Source organism: Trifolium pratense, linkage group LG5, assembly GCF_020283565.1.
Source record: "Trifolium pratense cultivar HEN17-A07 linkage group LG5, ARS_RC_1.1, whole genome shotgun sequence".
Taxonomy (NCBI): Eukaryota; Viridiplantae; Streptophyta; class Magnoliopsida; order Fabales; family Fabaceae; genus Trifolium; species Trifolium pratense.
The window spans coordinates 5,022,458-5,046,238 of NC_060063.1; the positions used below are offsets into that span (position 1 = coordinate 5,022,458).

At 32.9% G+C, this 23,781-nt stretch overlaps 2 protein-coding genes across 2 annotated transcripts; one reads left to right on the plus strand and one right to left on the minus strand.

The window, feature by feature from the left end:
- The first annotated feature begins 4,360 nt into the window (after positions 1-4,360).
- Positions 4,361-6,462, plus strand: LOC123887528. The gene has a single exon (XM_045936855.1). It carries the CDS (start codon positions 4,561-4,563, stop codon positions 5,461-5,463), a length of 903 nt encoding a protein of 300 aa, XP_045792811.1. The 5' UTR covers positions 4,361-4,560; the 3' UTR covers positions 5,464-6,462.
- Positions 6,463-21,093: 14,631 nt separating this feature from the next.
- Positions 21,094-21,916, minus strand: LOC123885190. Its single transcript, XM_045934456.1, has 2 exons — positions 21,875-21,916; positions 21,094-21,802 (listed from the first exon to the last, which is right to left on the minus strand). The coding sequence occupies exons 1-2, from the start codon at positions 21,881-21,883 to the stop codon at positions 21,407-21,409; spliced, it is 405 nt and encodes a 134-aa protein (XP_045790412.1). The 5' UTR covers positions 21,884-21,916; the 3' UTR covers positions 21,094-21,406.
- Positions 21,917-23,781: the final 1,865 nt, after the last annotated feature.

Genomic DNA, 23,781 nt, shown 5'->3' on the forward strand with positions numbered 1-23,781 from the left:
GACTTTAATCGTCGAGACAAGTTAGATATAACGACAATTGTGTTGTGTTCCGGCAACAAAAAAATTTGTTGCCAAAACACTACTAATGACAACAATATTAAACGTCGCTACAAAACTTTTGGTAACGGAACTTATCGCAACAACCTGCAACGACTTTTTTTTTCCGTTGGAACAAAACTCTTTTGCAACAACTTTATATATTTGCCAGCGACAAAAGTCGCTGCAAAAAACCTCTTATCTTGTAGTGGAGATTTGTTCCTTTCATTAATTTAATTATGTTATTCATCATTCTTATTTTTGCTGATTGTCAAATTAGAGGTTCATGTGAGACGACCAAGGTTTAACTACCTTGTTACTACGTTTTATATTTTGAATTATTTTTGACCGCGTATGATAGCGATCAAAAGGTACTTGTACCCTCCATCTCCATCGTCAGCAGATGAGAATGCAGATTGGTTGGTTGAGGTATAGTCAAAATCAATACCAGTTCCTTTTGAAGAAGTAGGATCAGGAGTTCCAAACATAGTGTCATGATCTTTGACTGTTTCACTTGTTAGGTGATAGTAACAGACTAGAGCTCTAGATGCCAATTGAAGGTGGAAAAACACAAGAGGGGGGGTTGAATTGTGTTTTAGTATTTTAAAAACTTTTTCGAGATAGCAGCGGATAAAACTAAAGCACAACGTAAGAGGATATAGAGGAAAGAAGAACACAAAAGAATTTATACTGGTTCCTCTCACAAATTAAGAGTAGTTCAATCCTCTTGCACTTCCAACTTCCAAGTGAGTTCCACTAAAATAATCACCAAGATTACAACCACTTGCTCAAGTTAAAACTAACAAGAGACTTCATACTCAAATGCTCAGGTTATCTAAACAAGAGACTTCTAATAAATACAAAGGTTTACAAATGAAAGTATAGAAATACACCTAAGACTTAAATAAACACAAGTATGATAAGTTACAAGTGTTTAAGGAACTATCAGAGAATGACAGATTCAGAGCTTCAGAGCTTTAAGTCTTTGTGCAGAGTTCTTTCAATTCGATTGTGCGCGCGTAGGTAAGTTTCTGCAGAGATGCAATTCTTCTTGTATATATAGGCAAATGAAATATAGACGTTGCATTCGACCGTTGATGAAGATAAAATTGTCAGCTTGATCTGAGCTAAATTGTCTTGACATGGATTTGAATTATCATCCAATTCTGAACAAGAGTCTCGACAACTTTGGCTGGACGCAGAGAAAACTTTCCTTTCTCATCAAAGAAGACAGTCATACCACGTTACTTCCTTAAGACTAGGGATAATGTAAGAAAGTTATCCTGAACCATTTGTATAGTCGCTTTCGTCTTTGATAAACATGTTGACTCACTGATTCAAATCAAATAACCCAGTCTTCAAAAAGATCAGACATTTGTGCAGAGGTTTATCATCTTCTGAGTTTTCAACTTTTGAAGCTTTCAACTTCTGAAGGTTACATCTTCTGAACGTTGATATCCTCTGAGCCTTCAGAACTTCTAAATGGTCATCTTCTGGCATGTCTTTAGAGCTTATTTTCAAAATAATTTTGCATACTTGAAAACAAATTTTAGTACCTCCAATTGTACATTTAATATTTTTTTATCATCAAAACCTTTAATAATGATTGGGGAATTTATAAATCTCAATTTTGTTCCAACAACAATTGTGCGATTTGGATTAAATACACTTTTGAGTCTTCAAGGGATTTGGATTCCCTAAAGTTACAATTGTGCGATTTTAACCCCTTAAATTTTACAATTGTTCTATGAACTCTGGAAGAAATCAACCGCCGATGGTTTTCATAAGCTATAAGCATCAGACGCTAAATAGCATAGATGTTATCTCCAGAGTTTGGGAACAGTCATACTTTGGTCGGTCAGAGTTTGTGTCTTCTAAAACTTGTGTGGTCAAAAACTTGAGTTAATTTGTGTCTTTTAAAATTTGAGTGGTCAAAACTGCATTTAAACGATCATATTTTGTTATATTATCAAAAAACACAAATTAAATAATTAGGCAATTGAGAAGCAAATGACCCACAATTTTAAATTAATTAATTATAGACAAATTTGATGGGATATTATTGTGCAAATTTTATAGCATTAGAGTTTAGAAGATTTAAATGAATTTAAAATAGGAGGTTTTAATATTATTTCTTTTATTAACCCTATGGTTCATAGGAAAATGGGTCAGTGATTAAGAATTCAACTGTGAGAAAAGTAAAGTTTAAGCAAAAAAATTTCTTACCAAAAATCGAACTCAAATTTTCTTGAACAATTGATCATAAGGAAGGTCATTAGTCATTAAGTCTAATATTTATTTATTTTTGACAAATTAAATCCTATATCTTAATTTTTAATATTAAGAATTTGGGGAAGAGAAAAACAAATGTTCCATAAATTTTTTTTAATATACCACAAATAGTAAAGTAAATTAGTAAACTGTCAAATACTCTCTTAAAATTTTAAAATTCGTCAAATACACTCCTGAAATTTGGAAACAGACAAATACCTTCCTAAAATTATAAAATGTCAATCAAATTACTCCCTGACGTGAACTCTAACTGATAGTTCTAAAAGATAATTTAATTGACTTTTTATAATTTCAAAAATATTTACCTATTTCTAAATTTCAAAGAAATATTATCGAATTTTAAAATTTCTAGGTATTCGATGGTTTACCGTAAAGGTAAACCCAACCAAGAATAGAGACTTTGACCTGGGAAGCACCCCCACAAACTTTCCTCTTAAATAAAATCATACTAATTGCAATGTGTTTTGTCACAAATAAAATTCAAGTACGTGTACACCTTCTCGAAAATGCAGCATTAAAAAAGTGATATATCTCTCCATCATCAAAGGTAGACAGAATATTGTGCAGTGGTGTTCCCTACAAAGAAGCCACGTACCCCCTTTCTTTCCAGCAAGTGCTACACACCTTCTTGATTTTCATTGGTTAATCCCTTCAATCGTAGGACCAATCACAATGCCCCAAATACAGATACGCCACTTTCTTTATGGGTCCGAATTGAAATATTTCTGACCAATCACATTCTAGACTTAACTTTTTCAGGATGCACTCTCCCATTATATCTAACACGTGTCCTTTATAATCTTGTCAATCACTCTCACACCTCTATTTTTAAACAACACAACCACTCATTCATCTTTATTAATGTACTAGTTCTTCTTCAAGTTGAGAAAATTTCAATCATATCCTTTTCTTTTTTACCCATGGTTATTATTGTATGCGTAAAATGGACCTAGATTATGTGCATTTGCAAATCAATCACTACATTTAATCAATAAATTTATGATTGTTGGATCAAAATCTAGTGATTGTGACATTATAATCAGAATTCAAAATCAAAACAAAAATTTAAATTTGTCTTTAAATAAAAACCAACCGATCTTAATTGAACGATTCTTATGTATTGATTGTAGCCGACTGTATGAAGTAGTGATGTACTTAATCCGGATTCATGTAAAATGGATTGATGTTAAATAGCACAATACATTAATAGTGTTTGAATACAATATAAAATAATAGAGTTTAAGTCATTATATTTGGCTTAGTGGTGAAGAGATCGAGTAATATGCTAAATCCTAGAGGTCCTGATTCAATTCTCAATTTCATCGTAAATAAAAAAAAAATAGAGCATATATGTTTTATTAATATAAAATTATATAGTACAAATACATAAGTACATATTTTTAATAATCAATTATATACAATTTTTTTGTGTTTTTATTTTCTGCAAAGAATAATATACAAGTCCTACACAAAGATATGTTAAACTACAGTAGTTAGAGTATTTACTATTTACTATTCAGCTCACCATTAAGACTTTATGAACGAAATATGGTATATAATCCCTATTCTAGAGATAGAGCCTAGTGACTTTTAAACTCCTCACCGTTATCTTCAAAGATATGTTTTGTTGATATTGAATATATCTTTCTTCCTAATTGTTCTTATTTTTTGTTTTTAATTTTAACACTCTACCTAGTTTTGAAAATAACACTCTACCTAGTTGTAAAAAAAAGAAAGAGCTCTAATAATTTATAATTTAACCAAAATCAAATAAAATTTCTTAAAAATAATTATTTGACAATTAAATAATGATAATATATAAACTTCATTTTCCTTTATTTTACCAAAAATATAAGAACTTTGGTTAAATCCAAAGTTTCTTTGTGCGATGAATAAATAGAGTTCGAATTCGACTCTAACACTTATAGTGCGATGTTTCAGTCAACTAAGATAAGCTTACCAAAAAAACTCTAGTTAAATCTAACAAGGTAGGAACATGCAAGTTAAATAAAAGTGCTTAAAAATAAGTTAAAACAACTTTTAGTACTGTTTTTTCGAGTTGCCCTAGACACGTGGTGCTTCATGAGCCAGCCACCGTACTGCCGTTATCATTATCGTTTCCTGCTCTCCTTCCCAGCAAGGAGAAACGTCTCAGTTAACTAAAAAAAACCAAGTTAGAGAGAGAAACTCAGAGAGAGAGAGAAAGAGAGAATTTCACTATCGCTTATCTTCATGGAAGCTGAACACGTGTGGCGCGTGGGAGCGTGTAACAGAAACTCTACTCTCAATAACGATAACAATATCTTCAACGGAATAATGCTCCGTTTTCGTCCGATCGCACCGAAGCCTGTCACCGGAAATTCATCCACCACCGGAGAACTAACTCCGACAAACACCGCATCATCACTTCCAGGTAAAAGAACTAAGAGAAAGTACGTTAGAATTCGTAGAAACAACGGTTACGTGAAAAAGAATAACTGTAATAAATCACCGGAAAAAGTTGTTGAAACTACCGAGGATATGAATAACGTAGCGGCGGTTGTTACTTTACAGTTGATGCCGGAAAAAGAAACTCCTCTCGCCGGTGATTCGTGGTGTAAAAACGTTGATCTTAATCTAACGGTTGAAAATATTCAGATCTTGGATAATCCAAATCCGAATCAAGATCTGGAAAAGGAAAACGTTAGAAATTTTTTAGATCTGATACCGACGGCGGAGAAAGTGGTGGTTGAGTCTTGGATAACGGTGGAGAGCGTGACAGGCACGTGCATGAGTGAAGAAGGAGAAAGAGTTTCACGTTGTACGGACGTTGAGAAAATGAAGATTCTAGAAACGGACACGTGTCCGTGTTTTGTAACAGACGGTTACAGTAGAGTTTTTTGGGTGAACGACGGTTACAAGAAGATGGTATTAAACGACGTGAGTAAAGAGATTGAAGTTGTCGTTTGGTTGAAGGTGAAGGAGAGTGTTGCATGGTGTTATTCTTACCCAGCGTTTACCTGTGGTGTGAGATTACAGTACACGTGGCGTAATGAAAAGTGTTTAAAAATGGTTCCTTGTGATGTTTGGAGATTAGAGTGTGGTGGGTTTGCATGGAGATTAGACGTTAAAGCTGCTCTTAGTTTGGGTCTTTGAGAATTCACAAAATCATAGACATATAACAATAATAATATCGAATTAATATCTATATCTATATTGATATCTATATCTATATATAAATATATGGATAGTACCTAGCTCATGGTGTTCTATGGATTAAGGAAGGAGCAAGCTAAGCTAAGGCCTTCTACACTCTCTCCCACAACACTACTCGTGGATAGGTATTATTCAAGTTAAAGTTTTCTAGTATTGTTTGAAGAAACTTTAGTAGAATGTCTAAAAAGGTGTGAGAATGTGTCTATGATGAGTGTTTCACTATAAACTAAGTGGTTATTGTTGATATCTATTATGCACGATGCAGCAGCTGCAAAATTATTAAAACTGAATGCAACGTTGAATCAATGAAGATTCAATAATTGTATGTATTTAGATTCTCCGCAGTTGTTATGTTATTATAGACAATATAGAGTTGTTGGATTTGAATTTAGAGAACGTAAAATATTTAATTTAATTTCTCTATTTTAAATTTATTGACTCTATATTGACTACAGTTGTATATGTAGTTGTATAACTGGACAACTGTTGTTGTAGAGAATCTAAATCCATAACTGTGTAGATAATATGTGTCATAAACTTAAGGGTTCGTGGATTAAGGAAGATAAAGAGAGGTTTGTTTGGTCATCTTTTGGTAGATGGGAGTGTTGAAAAGTAATTAGGGATTGGAAGCTATAATAACACATGCGAAGTGGTGAAACTTAAAAGGTACTTCTATTACTATTGATACATGCCATATGTCTATGTGACTATTGGTTTAGTTTAAAGTGTGTAATAACTATTATTGTCGCTCTAAGACTTTGAGACTAATTGTATGATATTGCATGATAATGACTTACTTAGCTTATCTAATCTATCTAATGTATGATAATAATTGTATATACACATAGTTTTTTTAAATAAGCGTTTATATACCTAGCTAGAGAGAGTGTACTGATTAGAGTAGAGAGTATATATAGCTCATATAAAAAAGAGGAAGAAAAAAAATGAGAGTATATAACTACTAAACTGACATTAATACTTGTGCCTTATTCCCCCGGACACCCGGACATAAATATAAGAAAAAATAACTGTTTATGTGGTATTTAAGAAATTTAGTTAAGTGTAGTTAATTTTCTTGATTTAATGCAAAACATAAGTTAAGTTTACTATATTACCCTTTGAAAAGTGATTTATGCCTTGAAAATCACATAAACTTTTGAAAAGTGAAATGATTAAATAAGGATATATTAGGAATAGTAGTATTAGTTTAAAAGTAGTTGACTTTTACTTATATTTGTGGTCAAAAATTGAAGTGTTTTTATTTCTTCTTATATTTGTGTCCGGATAGAGTACTTTGTTTATGTTGCCAATTTAAGTGGGAGCACAGATGCATTAGTTAGGTAATTAGGTAAAGCTTCCAAAAGGAAGTTTAATATTTAGCATGTTTTATTTTCTCTCTCCCTCTTTTGAATCATAGTACCTACCTAGTTTTAGTCATTTAGAATTTAAACAAATATACAACTACTTTCAACTTCTAATATACTATTAAGTAAAAAAAAAACAACCTTTTAATATAAATATCTATCTATACATTGATATTAAGGTTAGTATGGAGAGAGAGAGAAATGTCATATGCATATGAAAATATTTTTAGAAGGCCTTAACCAGTTTTTTACAAAAAAAATAAAATAATAAATTAATAAATAAGATTAAATATAATATTTTATGGGGTTCTGGTAGAGTGTACTCCTGGTACCTCTAATTTTTATATTAATATATAATATATTTGCCTTTGAAAAAAAAATATTTTATGAAAATTTATTAAAAAAAACATTTTTACTAATATTTTATGGAAACTTCTTTTATATCAAATTTGGACAAACAACTCTTCATGTTATGTTTTTTCTTCTTGTTCTATTGACACGCATCAACAACTATTCGTCGTCCTTAGTTGGCTACTTATTAAAAAAAAAACATAAAAACTCATTTAACTCACTGCATTGTATTGGCAATCTTTTGTCCATATCCACAAAAAAATATGTTATTGATCTAAAAAATATTTTGTACTCTTATATAAAAGTCCAGTTAAGATTTTCAATTGAGCATCAAGTTTAGATCATTATACATGCATACATATGCATATAAATCTAGATATATTATAAGTTAATTTTTGAGGAACATGTTCTCAGAAATATAAATATATTATCTTTGCGCAGTTTAATAGTAATATTTTCATATAGACCCTATCTATTGGTCAAATCTACTTATCTATTACTAATATATTAAATCGATTACCACAAAAATTACTAATATGTTAAATAGAAACAAAACAGATTATAGATTGAAAAAAAACAGAACAATCTATATATAAAAATAGGGAAAAATAATTATAGAAAGTTTAGTTGACAAAAAAATTATAGGAAAAATAAGAAGAAATCGCATAAAAATAGGAATATCGAAATGAAAAAAAAAATACTCTATAAAAAAACATAAATAATACTTTTCATCAAAAAAAAATCTATACATAAATATAGGCGCACAAACAAAACAATAAAGAGATTATAGAAATTTTAGTCCATAAAAAAATTTATAAAAAAAATAAGAACACACCGCTTAAAAATAAAAATATAGAAATTAGAAATACATAAAAAAAATTCTTTTCTTTTGGTTTGGTTTCAATTTTGCATAAAAAAATAAAAAAACAACACTATAAAATAATAAAACAAAGAAACATAAACATTATTTTCCATAAAAAAAAAAACATAAATAATATTACTACCAAGTTTACTACTAACCATTAATAACAATATAATAAATTTAATTAGTATCAAACTTACTACCTGATGACAACAAATTATAAGATGTTTTTAGTAGTAGATTAGAGTAGTTTTTATAGTAATTAAAGACCAAAAGCAAGCAAATATCGAGAAAAGTTACGACACAAGGACCAGAAGCAAGAAAAGTGGAAAAAGCAGCAAAAAAGGGCAAAAATGGAATAAAGCAGCGCACCATCGTACCCACGATGAGTCTCAACGTGGCGCGATGAGAAAACGGATAAAATTGAAGAAAATCTGCTGAAAATCTTTACCATCGTGGCACGATGACTTGTCATCGTGGCACAATGATGACTTGAAAAATAAGCAGAAAATCCTGATCAAATCTTCCATCGCACCACGATAGGATCCATCATGGCCACGATGAGGCGAAATTACACGCCATCGTGTCCACGATGGGTGCGATGGAGGCGCGGAAAAAGCCCAAACCCAGCTCTAAAACTATAAATAGAGTTTTCCTCCTTCACAATTATTAATTCAGAAATATTTAGAGATATTCAATATTCACTCTAGAGTTTGAGAACTCTAAGGAGGAGGCAAGGAGGTCAAGGAACTCCAAGGCCAATAAGGTTCTTTTTTTTCTGTCTTTGTAATTTAATTTTCCTAGGTTAAGTGGAGTCGAGAAACTCCCTAACGAATGCTTGGTTGTACTATTTATATTATTTATATTATATATATTTCAGTTATTTCTATTTCAAACTCTTTTTTTTACAGCTATTTCAAACTCTTTCAATTGTCTGGTTTTAGTTATTTTAATATTGATCACGTTAGAATAAAATCTAAGGACCTAGTGGATATCGCATAGGAAACGAAGCTAGTAATCCCGATTGAAGGACAGTGTGTTAGGGCGTACATGAGAGCATTAAATTCAGTATCTGCCGTCTTAGTATAGGATTGGAAAAGTACGTTAATTTCTACCTTGCAGAGTATGTTTGTGGGTAGGTGACTAGTTCTAGGCAAACGTGACAACTTATAATTTAGGGGTCACCAGGGTGATGAGACCAAAGTTTTAACGAAAAAGTGGAGCTCTGGATAATGGTGTCTAAATAAAGTAAGGGTAACTTTAACTAGGCTCTGTAGAAGCTTGTAATAGAAATAGACACAGATAATAAATACTTCGCACCTATTTTCAATAGTCTAAATCCTAGAAGAGGAAAATAATTGAGCAACCAAGCAGGAGTAAGGGAGGGATCCGACCACACTTAACCACCCCTTGTGGTCACACACACCTTTTATTTTCCGCTATTTACTTTCCCGCAATTAATTTCCTGTATTTACTAAAGTACCCGCAAAGATACCTTCTTAAATAAACAAAGCGAAGACAACTATCCATATTCCTAAGTGAAACTAGTAACCTTGGCACAATCCCTGTGGAGAACGATAAACTTATCACTTTATTACTTGGTAGCGATTCTGTGCTCTTGCAGAACCATCGTCACTACCTAAATATTGCTAATAAAATTTCTAATTTTTAATTAAAAAAATAAAGTTAATTAGTATCAAACTTACTAAATTATCCTAAATATTTCTAATAAATTTTCTAATTTTTGATTAAAAATATACACGGAACAATTATTTGTCCTTGAAACATAAAAAAATTGAATAAATAAGTTTACAATAAATAACACAATAATTCCACTTATATTTTAACAATATTATATAACAAATTTTTAAATATGTAAATCTAATTAAATTTTCTACATTAGTAAATATCGAATATAAGTCAATTGACCCGTGCATCGCACGAGTTTTTAAACTAGTATAATATATTAAAATCCATTACCACAAAATTTATTTATTTATCCTTATTTGTTTTAACCACGTTGCAACTTTTGTATCATTCATTGTAATTTCACCAAAAAAATATTTTAAAAAAAATATAAAGAATATAAGATAAATACAATTTATACACATAAAAATAGCAACAAAACATATTAATACGAACAAACTTAAACAAGAAAATAAACAAAACAATATTACTACCAAGTTTACTACGAACAAACTTTATGTTTTATTTCTATTTTTGGTATGCTTAACAAGTACACCGGGTGCACTGTTTAACATGACCCTAAAGTTAATTAGTATGAAACTTACTACTCCCTCCGTTTCAAATTACTTGACTTTTTAGAGAAAAAAAAACAAGAAATTAAGAAAGTGTATTTTTGCACCTTATTTTCCTATTATACCCTTATTTTAATTCACCAATATTTTTTTTTTGCACACACTTTCTCTTTCCAACAAATTTAATATGTTATGTATCAATTTTTTTAAGGAAGTTTAGTAAAAAAAAAAAAAAAAACAGATACAATAAAAAGATTTAAAATAAGGAGGATATAATAGACAAAATATAACATAAATTATCAAAATGTCAAGTAATTTGAAAAAGCGGGACGAGACGAGGCGGGCCAACTTCGGTGGCCAAGTGTAAAATCACACCCCACCCCGTTTATTAGCGGACAAGCGAGTTGGCAGGTTGCCCCGTCAAACAATTATTTTTTTTGTTTTTTATTTTTTATTTTGTTTTAACACTTGTGTTGTTACAAAAAACTTGCGATTTTATTTAAAAAAATTGAAAACAAACAAATTTATGAGAAAAAATAACTTATGAGATAAATCAAACACCAACACACCATCAAATTAACAAATCTAACAACATAGTTAACAAACTCCGCATAATACCTAAAGCAATGCCACCATTATAAATCCAACATTAAATAAGTCTCAAAGTAAAAACAAATTCACCAATATAAAAAATAAATTCAAAATAAATAGAAATGGTGGGCCAACATGATGGGTCAAGCTCAAAACTTCAGCTTAGCCCACCAAAAATGGCGGTCTGTTTTGCTACCCTTACTTTCGGGTTAAAAAGTAATTTTTGAAAAATTTGTCTTATGTATATAAATGTATCTCCAGAATTTTTGAGTATGGCGATGGTGAGTACGTTTCTTAGCTATAGAGAAGAATCGGTCCCCTTTAAATACCTTAGTCTTCCAATTAGGGCCAATTCAACGCGGTTGTCGACTTGGAAACCGATGTTGGATCTTCTTAGTAGGAGGTTGAATTATTGGAATTTATGAAATGGGGGCCCAAAAAATAAAATATTAATAATAAATAAATCAAAATTATAATACTTAAATATACTCAATAACAAATCATTAAATACATCACAATGTTTATCTAAATATTGTACATGCCGTTCTTCTGTATCGTAAAATTCTTCAATAATTGAATTTGTATTAAATTTTTCAACAATTTTTCTCTAGTTGTAAGAAATCAAACAATTATCTAGAAATTAATCTTCCATCTTGTCTCTCATCCTATTTTTCACAATAATTATACCAGAAAATGATAACTAGTTAAGTGACTAATTTGTAATGTTAATTAGTTAAGAGATCAATTGTCCAATTTAACCAAAAGAAAAAAAAAAAGAAATTAATTGGGTTTACTTGAACCTGTGAGGATGGTGGTTGAAGGAGTGAGGAGAGATAAGTGAGAAGAGAGATGCATAAGGTTGTGTGATGATTTTTTTGGGTATGAATTTGTCCATATGTTAAAGATGAATACTGATGACAGTTAATTATATGATATTTTTTAGTAGGATTTTAGGGTAGTTTTTAGTAGTTTTAGTAGTGATTGAAGACCAAATTCAAGCAAATACTTAAAATTACAAAGTTACTTGACGACCAAGAAGCAAAAAAAGTGGAAAATGCATAAAAAAGGGCAAAAAAGGAAGAAACACGCTCAAAACCACATCGTATCAAAAACGTCATAACTGGAGCTACAAGTGTCGGATCAAGGCATGTGACCATGCGTTGAAAAGCTAAGACAAAGAGCTACAACTTTCGTGTTGGAGCAAAAATCTAATTATCCACGACATCGCGCCACGATGGAAATGCTGAAAATCTTGTGCGCCAAGTAAAAATCTCATCGTGCCACGATGGATATCATCGCGGTACGATGGTGTGTGCAACCCAAGTCCAAAATCACTATAAATAAAGCTCTCCTCCTTCACAATTATTCGTTCAGAATTTTAGAGAGCTATAAGCCTCTAAGGAGCAAAGGAGGAGGGGCATGGAGGGCTAAGGAGCTCTCAAGGGAATAAGACTCTCCCCCACCATCGGGAGACGAAACTTCCTCCGCAAGGAATCGAGGTTATTTTTATGCATGTTTTCCTTATGGTTCAATATGCTTAATAGTAGCTAAGTACCTTTAGGTTAGGTCGCGTATGAACGCTCAGGCATGTAATTTGGTTCGAACAAGACTATATACAATTACTATTTAGTTATTATCTGTTATTGTCTCTGCTTATTTATATACTTTCATATATGAATGGCCACATACTTTGTTAGTAACTAAAGTGGAAGTGGATCCCGTGACACATCTGAGACTCCGAACTAAAGAGATAATATAGCCAACCAATATGAGACCATTAAATTCAGTATCTTAGGTTAGGTTTGTGATTAAGATTAGCACATAATTAAATTCTGCATGATTTAAGTTAATCAAAGAAAGGTAGGAGAACACGTGACAACGTGTTAAATGTTGAACTCGAGGGTAAAGATACTATAAAAACATAATTTGCTAAATGTTGAACTTAAGGGTAGAGATACTATAAAAACAAGGGGGAAACCTACCAGCAGTTGATTTCACTTAGTCAATTGCAATAGAGGTAAGGAATGGTAACACTGAACTTATCTTAATAGAAATTAATCTACCAAATAATAAAGTAAGAAGATATAGCGACAGTTACCGAGCAGGAATAGGGGAGGGATTCGAAAGCACTTAACCTACTTTTATCATCTTGAACTCTTTCTTTATCCTTAGTCTTATATTATCTAACTTCTGTCTCAAAACCTTTTTCAAACAAACAAAGCGAAAACAAAACTATCTTAATTCCTAAACGAAACTAGTCGCCTTGGCACGATCCTTGTGGATACGAACTCATTCTAAACACTAGAGTGCGAATTATTACTCGACGAAGGACTGATCCACTTGCCAGACTGCAGTCAAATTGGAATATTTTAGAGTGTTTAATTTTTGTGGGAAACTCATTATTTTCTAATTTGATTTTTAATTTTGATGGTTGTACATCTAGTTTAAGTTTTCTTAATAATTATTTTTTAAAAAATTATGATTAAATATTTTGCTTAAGTGAAAATTAATGTACTTTGCTACATCATTATTTTTTATGTCAACTCGTTAAAAAATGTGACACGTTATAATTGCAAGTGTACTAAATATCCGTCAAGTAGTATAAAAATCGTTCTTTTCTCAGGGATTGTTGTAATTCAAACACGAATTGAATTCATACTTAAAACACATAAATTAAAATGTAAAAGGGAGGGGGGGGGGGGTGGAGGGGGGGAGATTTGTTTGGTTCAAATTTCGATCATAAAGATTGGAAATAACTTAGAATTAATTCAATAGAAGAAAGATGACTGATCCTTTTGGTTCATCTAATTACTACTTCTCCTGGTAATTTCATGTATGATTACAAATTTACTCAATTTAGTTTCACGATTAGATTAAATAAAAAATGATTATGCCCAATGTCTTGGTAACATAATCCTCTCCCTTGATCATTGAATCCTAATGTCTTAGGTAATCTATGATCAATTGAGGTTTACAACCTTTAATCTTTAAATCTCAATTAACAATTCGAAATGTCTTAAGTGAAAGTTAATTGATCAATCATTCCTAGATCGAACATTCATTCCTATCGTCATAGTAAAACAAATAATTGAAAACATTACACAATTGATCAAGTCATGCAAAGCATTAAGCACAAGGAATAATTGAAGAAACTAACTTCGTAATTCATTAATCATAACATATGATAATCACTTAGTTCAAGAGAAATAATAATCAGAATCCCCTAAGGACCAATCAAGGTAGTTTAGTTACACATAGTATAAAAAGACATTACAATCAAAGAAATGAAAGAAAGCATGATTACAAGATGATTTTGATGTGTGTCCACACTTCAATCCTTGCCTCCAAGCTCCTAGATCCTCAAAAGTTCTTCAATTTGATGTTTCCAATGTAAATTTTCGATCCCCCATCTCAGATCTGTAACTTCCCTTTATAACTGGGGTCAATAAATGAGATTTTCGCCCCAGGCTGCAGGAATTTCGCCTCAGGCACCAGCAATTCCGCCCCAGGCGGCAAAACAGCAGCAGGAAGACTTTCTGAGTAAAATTTTCGTCCCAGGCACTGAAACTTCCGCCTAGGGCGGGAAAACAGCAGATAGACAGGTTTTTGCAGGAACTTTTTCGCCCCAGGCACAAAATTTTCGCCTGAGGCGTGAAAACAGAGATATTGGCTTATTTTTCTGCATTCTTCGGCTACTTTCTTCCTTTGCAAATATCTTCAAACTAGTGCATTATTCCTCCATGAAATAGGTTACAATTCTTCTAAAAACACTTGAAATTGGTCTTATTTTCATGTAATGACGCATGTCATCAAGAATATTAGATTTTAAAATAGAAGACCAATTTTTAAAAAATTGGTAAAATGGAGGGATCAAAAGTGCAATTAAGATTAAGATAAATGACCTAAATCAGGATATATTTTTTTACTAAATTTCTACCAAAAATAAGATAATTAAAGGACCATAGATAAAAAAATTTCCTATAGTTAAAGTGCGAGTAACATGTTCAGATATACAAGGATTAAAGTTCTTACAAATGAGATACATATCTGAGTACGAATAATTTTTTAAATTGCAGATATGGGAACTGTACTATAATACCTACCCATTGTCATCCCTATTTAATTTATACTCTTCGTCCAAAAAATTTGTTCATTTTAGAGTTGAATACATAGATTAAGAAATAATAAATTTTGGTAAGTTAATTCTTTTTTACCCTTAATTATTTTTATTATTTTGATTTACCCTTAATTTAGTAAGAAAGTAAGATTGATTTAATGAATTCTTTTAGTTGTTTTTTTGTTTTCTATAAATTAAGAGCATCTGAGTATCAATGAATAACCACATCCTAACTAAATGTAAACCCCTGGACATCCACATCTTACACACACACACACGCACGCACACACTAGTGAAGCCCCGATACTTTAAAAATGGCGAAGTATCATGTCTGATACGTACTCGATACCGATACTCGTTCGATACTCTTCGATACACGTATCGGAAAAACATTGGAAATTAATATTATTTTTAAAAAAAAATACAACCGATAAGTGTCGGATACTTCTCCGATACACGTATCGGAAAAGTATCGGACAATTAATGCTCTTTGATGATGAAAACGTAGGAAATTAAGGAGACTGATACAATTTGTGTTTTCTCTTAAGTATTGAATGTTAGAGTATGATGTTACCAACTATATCTTTGGGTAGTACGTTTTTTTTTATAACCAAATTGTTAGTGTATTATATTGTTATGTTATATATATATATATATATATATATATATATATATATATATATATATATATATATATATAAATTTAATTTTAAATTTAATTTTTAAATAACATATCGCGGCCGTATCGTATCAAGAATTTTGAAAATTTTCTCGTATCGGTGTCGTATCGTATCGTATCACATATCAGGGTTTCATACACACACACACACACACACACACACATAACTTAGACCCACCTAAAAACATGAAGGTCTAAGTTAGCAAGGTGCGCCTTTTCACTTTAGACCAAACCACCCTTTTTTACTATTATAATATAGTTTCAAGCCAATAGTAGTTTAGTAAAACTGATTTGATGTTTTAACATGAAAGTGTAAGTTAGCAAGGTGCACATTTTTAAAGTTGAGTAACATGTTTTCTTAAGTTGACATTTTTTAATTTCCTATGTTGATTATTTAGATTGCATATATTTATAATTAAGTGGGTGTAAATTACCAAATGAGTACACCAACATGTAATAAAATTTACCTAACTAACCCGACGGATAATGCGAATGTCATGCTTAAACACTTCGTCTCGATCCTCATCCTTCATCACCAGAACATCAAATTGAGTTCATGGGAAAACACTATAACTATGCTTTTCTGGATTAGCTGGTTTGACACTATTATTGTTATCATTAAGCTCTTCATTTATAGCATTGTGAAACAATTGAAGCTCGGAATTATGAACCCCAACCTCTCCATGTACTACTTCATCCACTAGTTTTGGATCTAGTGGGCCACTGTTGAGTCAACAAAATGGGTGCTTCTTTAGAAATTTTCTCATCCCACCGCTCACTTTCTCGTCTATTCCCCTAGCGCGCAAAAAAATTCGGAAAATATGTTCCGAACTGTTTTTTTAGTGTAAAATTTACACTATAAAAAATTCAGAAAACGTTTTCCGAATTACCAGGGGGTAAGAGAGAAAGTGAGTGGGTGGGATGAGAAAATTTTGCTTCTTTAATCCCTTCCTCCTTATTCCTTAATAGTAACAACAATTGCTTGATTAAGAACATGAACTTGATAGTCTCTGAATGTTTTGAGGTTCCAGCATGCAAGTCTTTATTCTTTGCATCATGTTCTCTCTATCACTTTGTCAATAATATTCTGCATCCCTTGTTTTCCACACCCTCCTTTTTTATTCTCCTTGACTGGGTAGTGGGTACAAACCGTATACAAATATAAATATTATGTCGTATAACTCTGGAAAATTTCTCATCCCACCTACCCATTTTCTCACCACATCCCTGAAAATTCTATTTTTGCCCTTGGTCAAAAAATTCGGAACGCGTTATCCGAATTTTTTTTGCCTTCAAAAACAACTTCGAAATGTGTTTTCCGAATTTTTTTCAAATTTGAACTAAAAAAATTCGGAAAACGCGTTCCGAATTTTTTGACCAAGGGCAAAAATGGAATTTCCAGGGGTGTGGTGAGAAAGTGGGTAGTGGGATGAGAAATTTTCATAACTCTGGAGTGAGAAAAATTATGGCATCCGTTCATTAATTACCTCCAAATTAGAGTAATTAGTCAATTTAGTCTCTAAACTGTAACACCCAAACCCCTTAACGCGAATTTATTAAATATAAATAAATAAAACACTTAAGAAAATTCAGACGTCACATGTTATAATACGAAATCACGGCATAAACGCGTCATGCTAGCACAGCGGAAATTAAAAACAAATAATTAACATAGTGCATATCATACAATAGTCATAATTGTTCACACAATATCCCTAGACTCTAGGCCATATCAACAAAGGATATTATGTTTACAACAAAAGATAGGATTAGCAAAGTTAAATATGTCATCACGGGCTTAATACAATCCAATCGAATAACCCGACCTGGTAAATACCTAATCAGAGCAATTCTATACAACCCATCAAAAGATATACAAAATATATCTAAGGAGTAGTCTAAGCTAAACTCCTCACCAAAAAGTGCACTACCACGAGCACGAGCAAGCCCTCTAACTCTGATCGGGATCCTCAACCTGAGAATCTGAACCCTCAACGGTCCAGCACATAACACAAAGCATGAGAGTTAGATCACATAATCAAATACAAGTGCAAGTAAAAGAGTACTTAAACACTTCTTCTATAATCATGCATATATCATACATTCATCCATATTCATCAACAATCTACCATTCAATTATAAGTACATAAACACATATAATCGAATACTCACCCAATCAATTATCACAATTAGCCAAGTATGTGTCACATATCACTTATCACATAAATGTACACATAACCTAATGCATTCTAATGCGTCAACTTCATGCAATGTCACCCTAGACATATCTAATGCATGTGGTACCGTTTCGTCTTTATTAGAGTATCTCACCTCTAATATTCGTCTTTATCGGATAAATATAATCTGATATCCGTCTTTATTGGAATATCCAATATACAACAACAATTCATGAATGCATGTATATGTTTTTCATGAATTCACCAACATTTATTTAGCATAAAGCTCGTCATTTATTATGTGGAACACTATCCAACATACGTCATTATTAAGATTAGCAAAACCTTAATATTCGTCATTTACAACTTCATACATGATTAACAATCGTTATAAGCATCAACAAGCATCAACAATCATGTAAGAATACCATTAAACCATGTTACAAGTGTCTAATTACACTTACAGTCATCAACAAAAAATTGTTGTCACAGAGGCCTTCGCTGAGCGAAGGCTCAGCGAGACATGGCGAACCTCACCAGGAAGTCACCTGCTCATGGCGAGCATTGGCGAGCTTCAGCGAACTATTCGCTGAGCGAAGGCTTAGCGAGCCTAAGCGAACCTCACCAGGGGATCACCTGCTCATGGCGAGCTGCAGCGAGCTGTGGCGAGCTGTTCGCCACACGTTCGCTGAGCGAAGGCCTAGCGAGTGTCTCCTGTCAGGACAGTTCAAAACTTGCGTTTTCTACACCAAATCACCCAAAAATCCCATTTTTCATGTTATAAATCCCAAAATAGTTTGTATTCCCACATAACAAACATAGATAAACACAAAAGGACAGTCCATTTCTCAGATCTACCTCATAAACATCGAAAAAGTAAAGATTGACACTTTTTCATCAAAACTCTCAAGAACACAAAGTTCTTGAGTTTAATCTGTTATAAAACTCGTTTTTAACCATTATTTTCATTTATTAATCATGTTAAAAGCATGTTAAACATATTAAGAACCTTAGGAACGATTTCCATCAAGAAAATCCATTCCAAGCTAAAACGAAAATGGGGTGAAGGAAGTTCGGGTGAGGAGAAATCGACATTCCCCCCTTCCTCGGGTCACCCACGATTAAGGAACCTACTCTCATACCTGGATTCGAAGAAAACACGACGAAAATCTCGAATCTCTAGCTTCTCTTCTTGCCCTAGCTCCTCAAGCTCTCCTCTCTTCTCTCAAGAACACAAGAACATGAGAAATGAATGTTCTCTCTCCCTCTATGCCCATATGGGCGCCCCCTTCACACACTCAACGCCCATTGGGCCTCAAGCCCAATTGGCTTGGCCCAATAACACGTTAACTCTCACTACTCGCTTAATAACTAAAGTACTCGATAAATAACTCAAGTTATTAACTTAATTAAAATTCTACGTTAATAAAATGTTTTAACACATAAAAATTAATAATTTGAAAATTGGGTCGTTACATAAACTATCACTCTCTCACCAACTTAGTCCCTAAACTATTAAAACCAACTAAAAGGTCCCTAAACTATATTCACATCCTTCAATTTAGTCCCTAAACTATTAAAACCAACTAAAAGGTCCCTAAACTATATTCACATCCTTCAATTTAGTCTCTCGGTTAACTTTTCCGTTAAGTGACTGTTAGTAGTCCCTAAACTATAAAAAATACTTCAATTTAGTCCCTAAACTATCTTAAAAAACAACAAAATAGTAACAACACTGCTAAATCATTACTGCTAAATCATACTGCTAAATCAAATTACTGCTAAAACAATTAGTCTCTAAATCATACTGTTAAATCAAATTCATTTTTAACATAATTCATTACTGCTAAATCATCCTTTGTCTCGTTCACTACCTAGTAACAACACAAATTCATTACTGCTAAACCAAATGAAACACTCCTGCTAAATCAACAAAAACCAAAAAACAAACTTAACCATAATTTAAACCATAAACCATAATCTTCATTACATAAATCAACTAAATCATAATCCATCAAATTCATTACATAAGTCAACAAATCCATTATCCATCAAAAGAACTAACTAAATTACAATCCATAGTTAACTAAAGAACAATATTAATCATAAACCATAATTTCATTACTAGAAAACTAGCATGCATCATTACAAAAAACCAAATATTATTAGCAACAATCAAACAAAAGCACTAAGTAGAAGGTCCTTCATTGCGTGATCCTCGACTTAATCCTGGAGTTGGCATGAATCTCATCGATGTTTTCTCCCTTGTGTTGTTGTATGCTTTCATTGGATCTACAAGTTCCGGACTAACTACGATATTTTTGACAGCAACTACTGGTTTAAAAACTGGATTCTTCGGCCTCCTCAACAATCCAACACCAGTAATATTAATAGGTTTACCTAGTGTAGGCTTTGCGGCAGGTGCAACAACTTGCTGATTCACCTTTGCAGCTGCTTGGTTTGTCACCGGTGCAGCTGCTTGCTTTGTCACCGGTGCAGCTGCTTGCTTTCTATTTGGTGCAGCTGCTTGCTTTGTTACTGATGCAGCTGCTTGCTTTGTATGTGGTCCAGTTGCTTGCTTTGTCACTGCTGCAGCTGCTTGCTTTATCACTGGTGCAGCTGCTTGCTTTGTCACTGATGCAGCTACTTGCTTTGTATATGGTCCAGTTGCTTGCTTTGTCACTGCTGCAGCTGCTTGCTTTATCACTGGTGCAGTTGCTTGCTTTGTCACTGCTGCAGCTACTTACTTTGTCACTGATGCAGTAACATGTTTTGTCACTGGTGCAATAGCTTGCTGAGTAACTGGAATGTCATTTTCCTACACAATGACATTAAATCATAAATAATAACAAAAGCTGTTGAAAATGAAATGGTAAAAATGAATTACAATTGAATAAATTCACATACTTGAGGTGCAGGTGCAGATTGAGACGAGTTGATCTCAACTGGTTGATTTTGAATGTCAGCTCCAGGTGAGGACACGTGCGCAAATTATGCTCTGATGACTGACATCTACCACAATGCATTGGGATAGTCTTTTTCTTCATTTTACCGGGTCTTTCTCCTTCATCTGCACCTTTTTGTTTGTTTTTTTTTCCTGCCAGGTTTTCTCTTAATTAAAAGGAGGAATAGGAGCATCAAATTCAGTTGTCATCCAAAAGTGTTGGGATCTGCAAGGCCGAATAAATTCCTCATAAGCAGCCTTGAATGATGGCATCTTAAGCCAATTATGGACAAATTCCTCAGGTTGTAAACCCCAACTAGCCATTGCAGCAATTGCATGCCTACAAGGCATCCCACTAATTTGCCAAAGCCTACAAGTACAAGTTTTTTTGTCAATGTCAACATCCATTCTCATAGCATGTTTTTCTACTTGAAACCGACCATCACCAGAAAATTGGACCCTCCATTTGTTACTTCGAGTTTTCTCTATGTCAAGCCTACTTTGTTGGACGGGTGTAAGCTCTCCTAACCATCCACTCAATTACCTCTTATTCGATGCCATATTTCTCATTATGTAGCTTCTAATTTCCTCAAGCATCTTCAGAATTGGTTTTCCTCTGTACTTCAAAATCTTCGCATTAAAAGCTTCACAGTTATTGTTGCACAAAGTGTCTACCTTAGGTTGCTCCGAAAAATAGGCTCTACTCCATGTATTAGGCGGAAACTTAGAGAGATAATCCCATGCACTATTGTTCATCGCCTTCAATTTATCCATCTCGGTGTTAAATTGTTGCGGTGTAGTACTTTTTGCACAAACCCAAACAACATCCTTCAGTTGTTTATCCTTGAACATCTTACAAAAATTCTTCCACAAATGCCACACACAAAACCTGTGTTCTACTCCAGGCATAACCTCTTGAAGAGCTGGAATTAGTCCCTGAAATTAAGTTATAATAAATTAGCATATACTGTGATTCAAAAAAATTCTAAAAAAAAAATTAGCATTTACCTTTTGCATATCTGATACAAACTGCCAACCATGTCGAGTGTAATCACCAAATCTTCATGCAATAATTCCAAAAACCATTTCCAGTTGTCTTTATTTTCGACATCAACTACGGCATATGCAATGACAAAAATGTGGTTGTTTGCCTGACTATTCGTGAATGTTCCTGGGCATGAGTGAGTTGTATTTTCAAAAGTCTTGATTTGAAAGCTATTTGTTATACTACTACTACGCGAACAAAGTATCTCCCATTTGCAATGCTCAAACACACATTTTGCTCTTGCTCTTACCTTGTCATTCTTTATCCATTTGATTTGTCTTCCAATATGGATGGTATTGTCTTTCACAGCTTTTTTAAATTCAGCCAAAGTTGCAAACTCCATCTCTACAGCCAACCTAACTTCCCCAAATTGAGCTTCAGCATTGAATTGTGGATATATAACTCTCACTGATTCATTCTCTTCATCAGATGAACTAATAGGCCCTCTAAGTTCTTCTGAGTGATAAGAGAACCTTCCTCCATCACTTGTATCATCATCACTTTCAGCCATCTAATATAATATAATGTATAGTATTAACAAGGAGCACAAATTGAGAAAACATTGAGCAGACAAAACAGGGACCACAATAGGACCACTATAGAGAGGCAATTGCATAAAAAAGAAATAAATTAGGACCACTATAATACTTAAACCAATTAGGACCACAAAGCAACATAAACAATAATATAGATGGTAATAATATAAGAGATACAAAAGCTTCAAAATAGCAGCAACATGAATAAGCCAAAAAGGAAGCAACACCAACATGGTTCACGCTAAAACAAACTTGGTTCAAGCTAAAACATGGTTCATTGCACTAAAAAACACAAATTTCATTCCTGAAAATTAACAAGTGAGAATAAACCCTTACAAATTTATAAAAGTTAGAACAAAAAACAGTGAAAAACGTACCTTAAAACAACGACGACAACCGGAATTGGAGCGTATAGGTGGCGCTAGGGTTTTCAGATTGAGATGATTTGAGAGAGTTGATCGAGAAGAGAGAAATAAGAAGTTGCAATTGAAGGGGATTGAAGAAAAAAGAGTTGGTGATGGAGGACTAAATTAATGGAGTTGAGAGAGTTGATCGAGAAGAGAGATATAAGTGTAAAAGTAGCTTTTGGATTTTAGGGTTTTAAAGAACAGTTAACGAGAAAGATAACGGATGACTAAATTGATGGATGGAAAATAGTTTAGGGACCTAATTGATGGATGAAAAATAGTTTAGGGACTAAATTGACTGATTACTCTTCAAATTGAAAGCGTATTTGTCACGGTCCACCATAATTTCATCAAAAACACGACGATATAAATCCATAGAGCAGCGAGCTTAGTGTTAAGATCACAAGTTGTCATAGGTTTATCGCCTTTACTTAATATATGAGTTGACCATGGAGATTTCTTCAACAGTCTGTGAGACCCTTCTCATACTGCTCCTGGGTTATTATAATGCATAGGACATCGCAAACCTCGTGCAACACCTACGCAAAGGAACAAGATTGGGCAGTGGGAATTGGCTTCACCGTTGTTGTAGCGACCATGCATTGCCATGGGCTACATCACTTTCCAATGTATCAAAAATGTCAAATTTGCTTATGGACCAAGATTGACTTTTCGTTTATTGGAAGATTGTTAACATTGGAAAAGATTAATTAATAAAAAATAATTGGCTTAAATGCAGTTTTGTCCTCCTGTTTTATAATTTTTTGGATTTTGCCCCCCTTAAAATTCTGCTTTCGAGTCACAACTTCAAAGCTTCGCACACAACTCAATTTGAATCAATAATTCACCAAAAGGATATCCAAATGACCGTAATAGAGTTATCTTTTCATAGAATCAAACCCCACTAAATTTGAAGTTACAAAGAGA

Bases quoted from the DNA above. Each gene is read 5' to 3' on its own strand.
- LOC123887528 (XM_045936855.1), top strand. From the start codon at position 4,561: ATGGAAGCTGAACACGTGTGGCGCGTGGGAGCGTGTAACAGAAACTCT.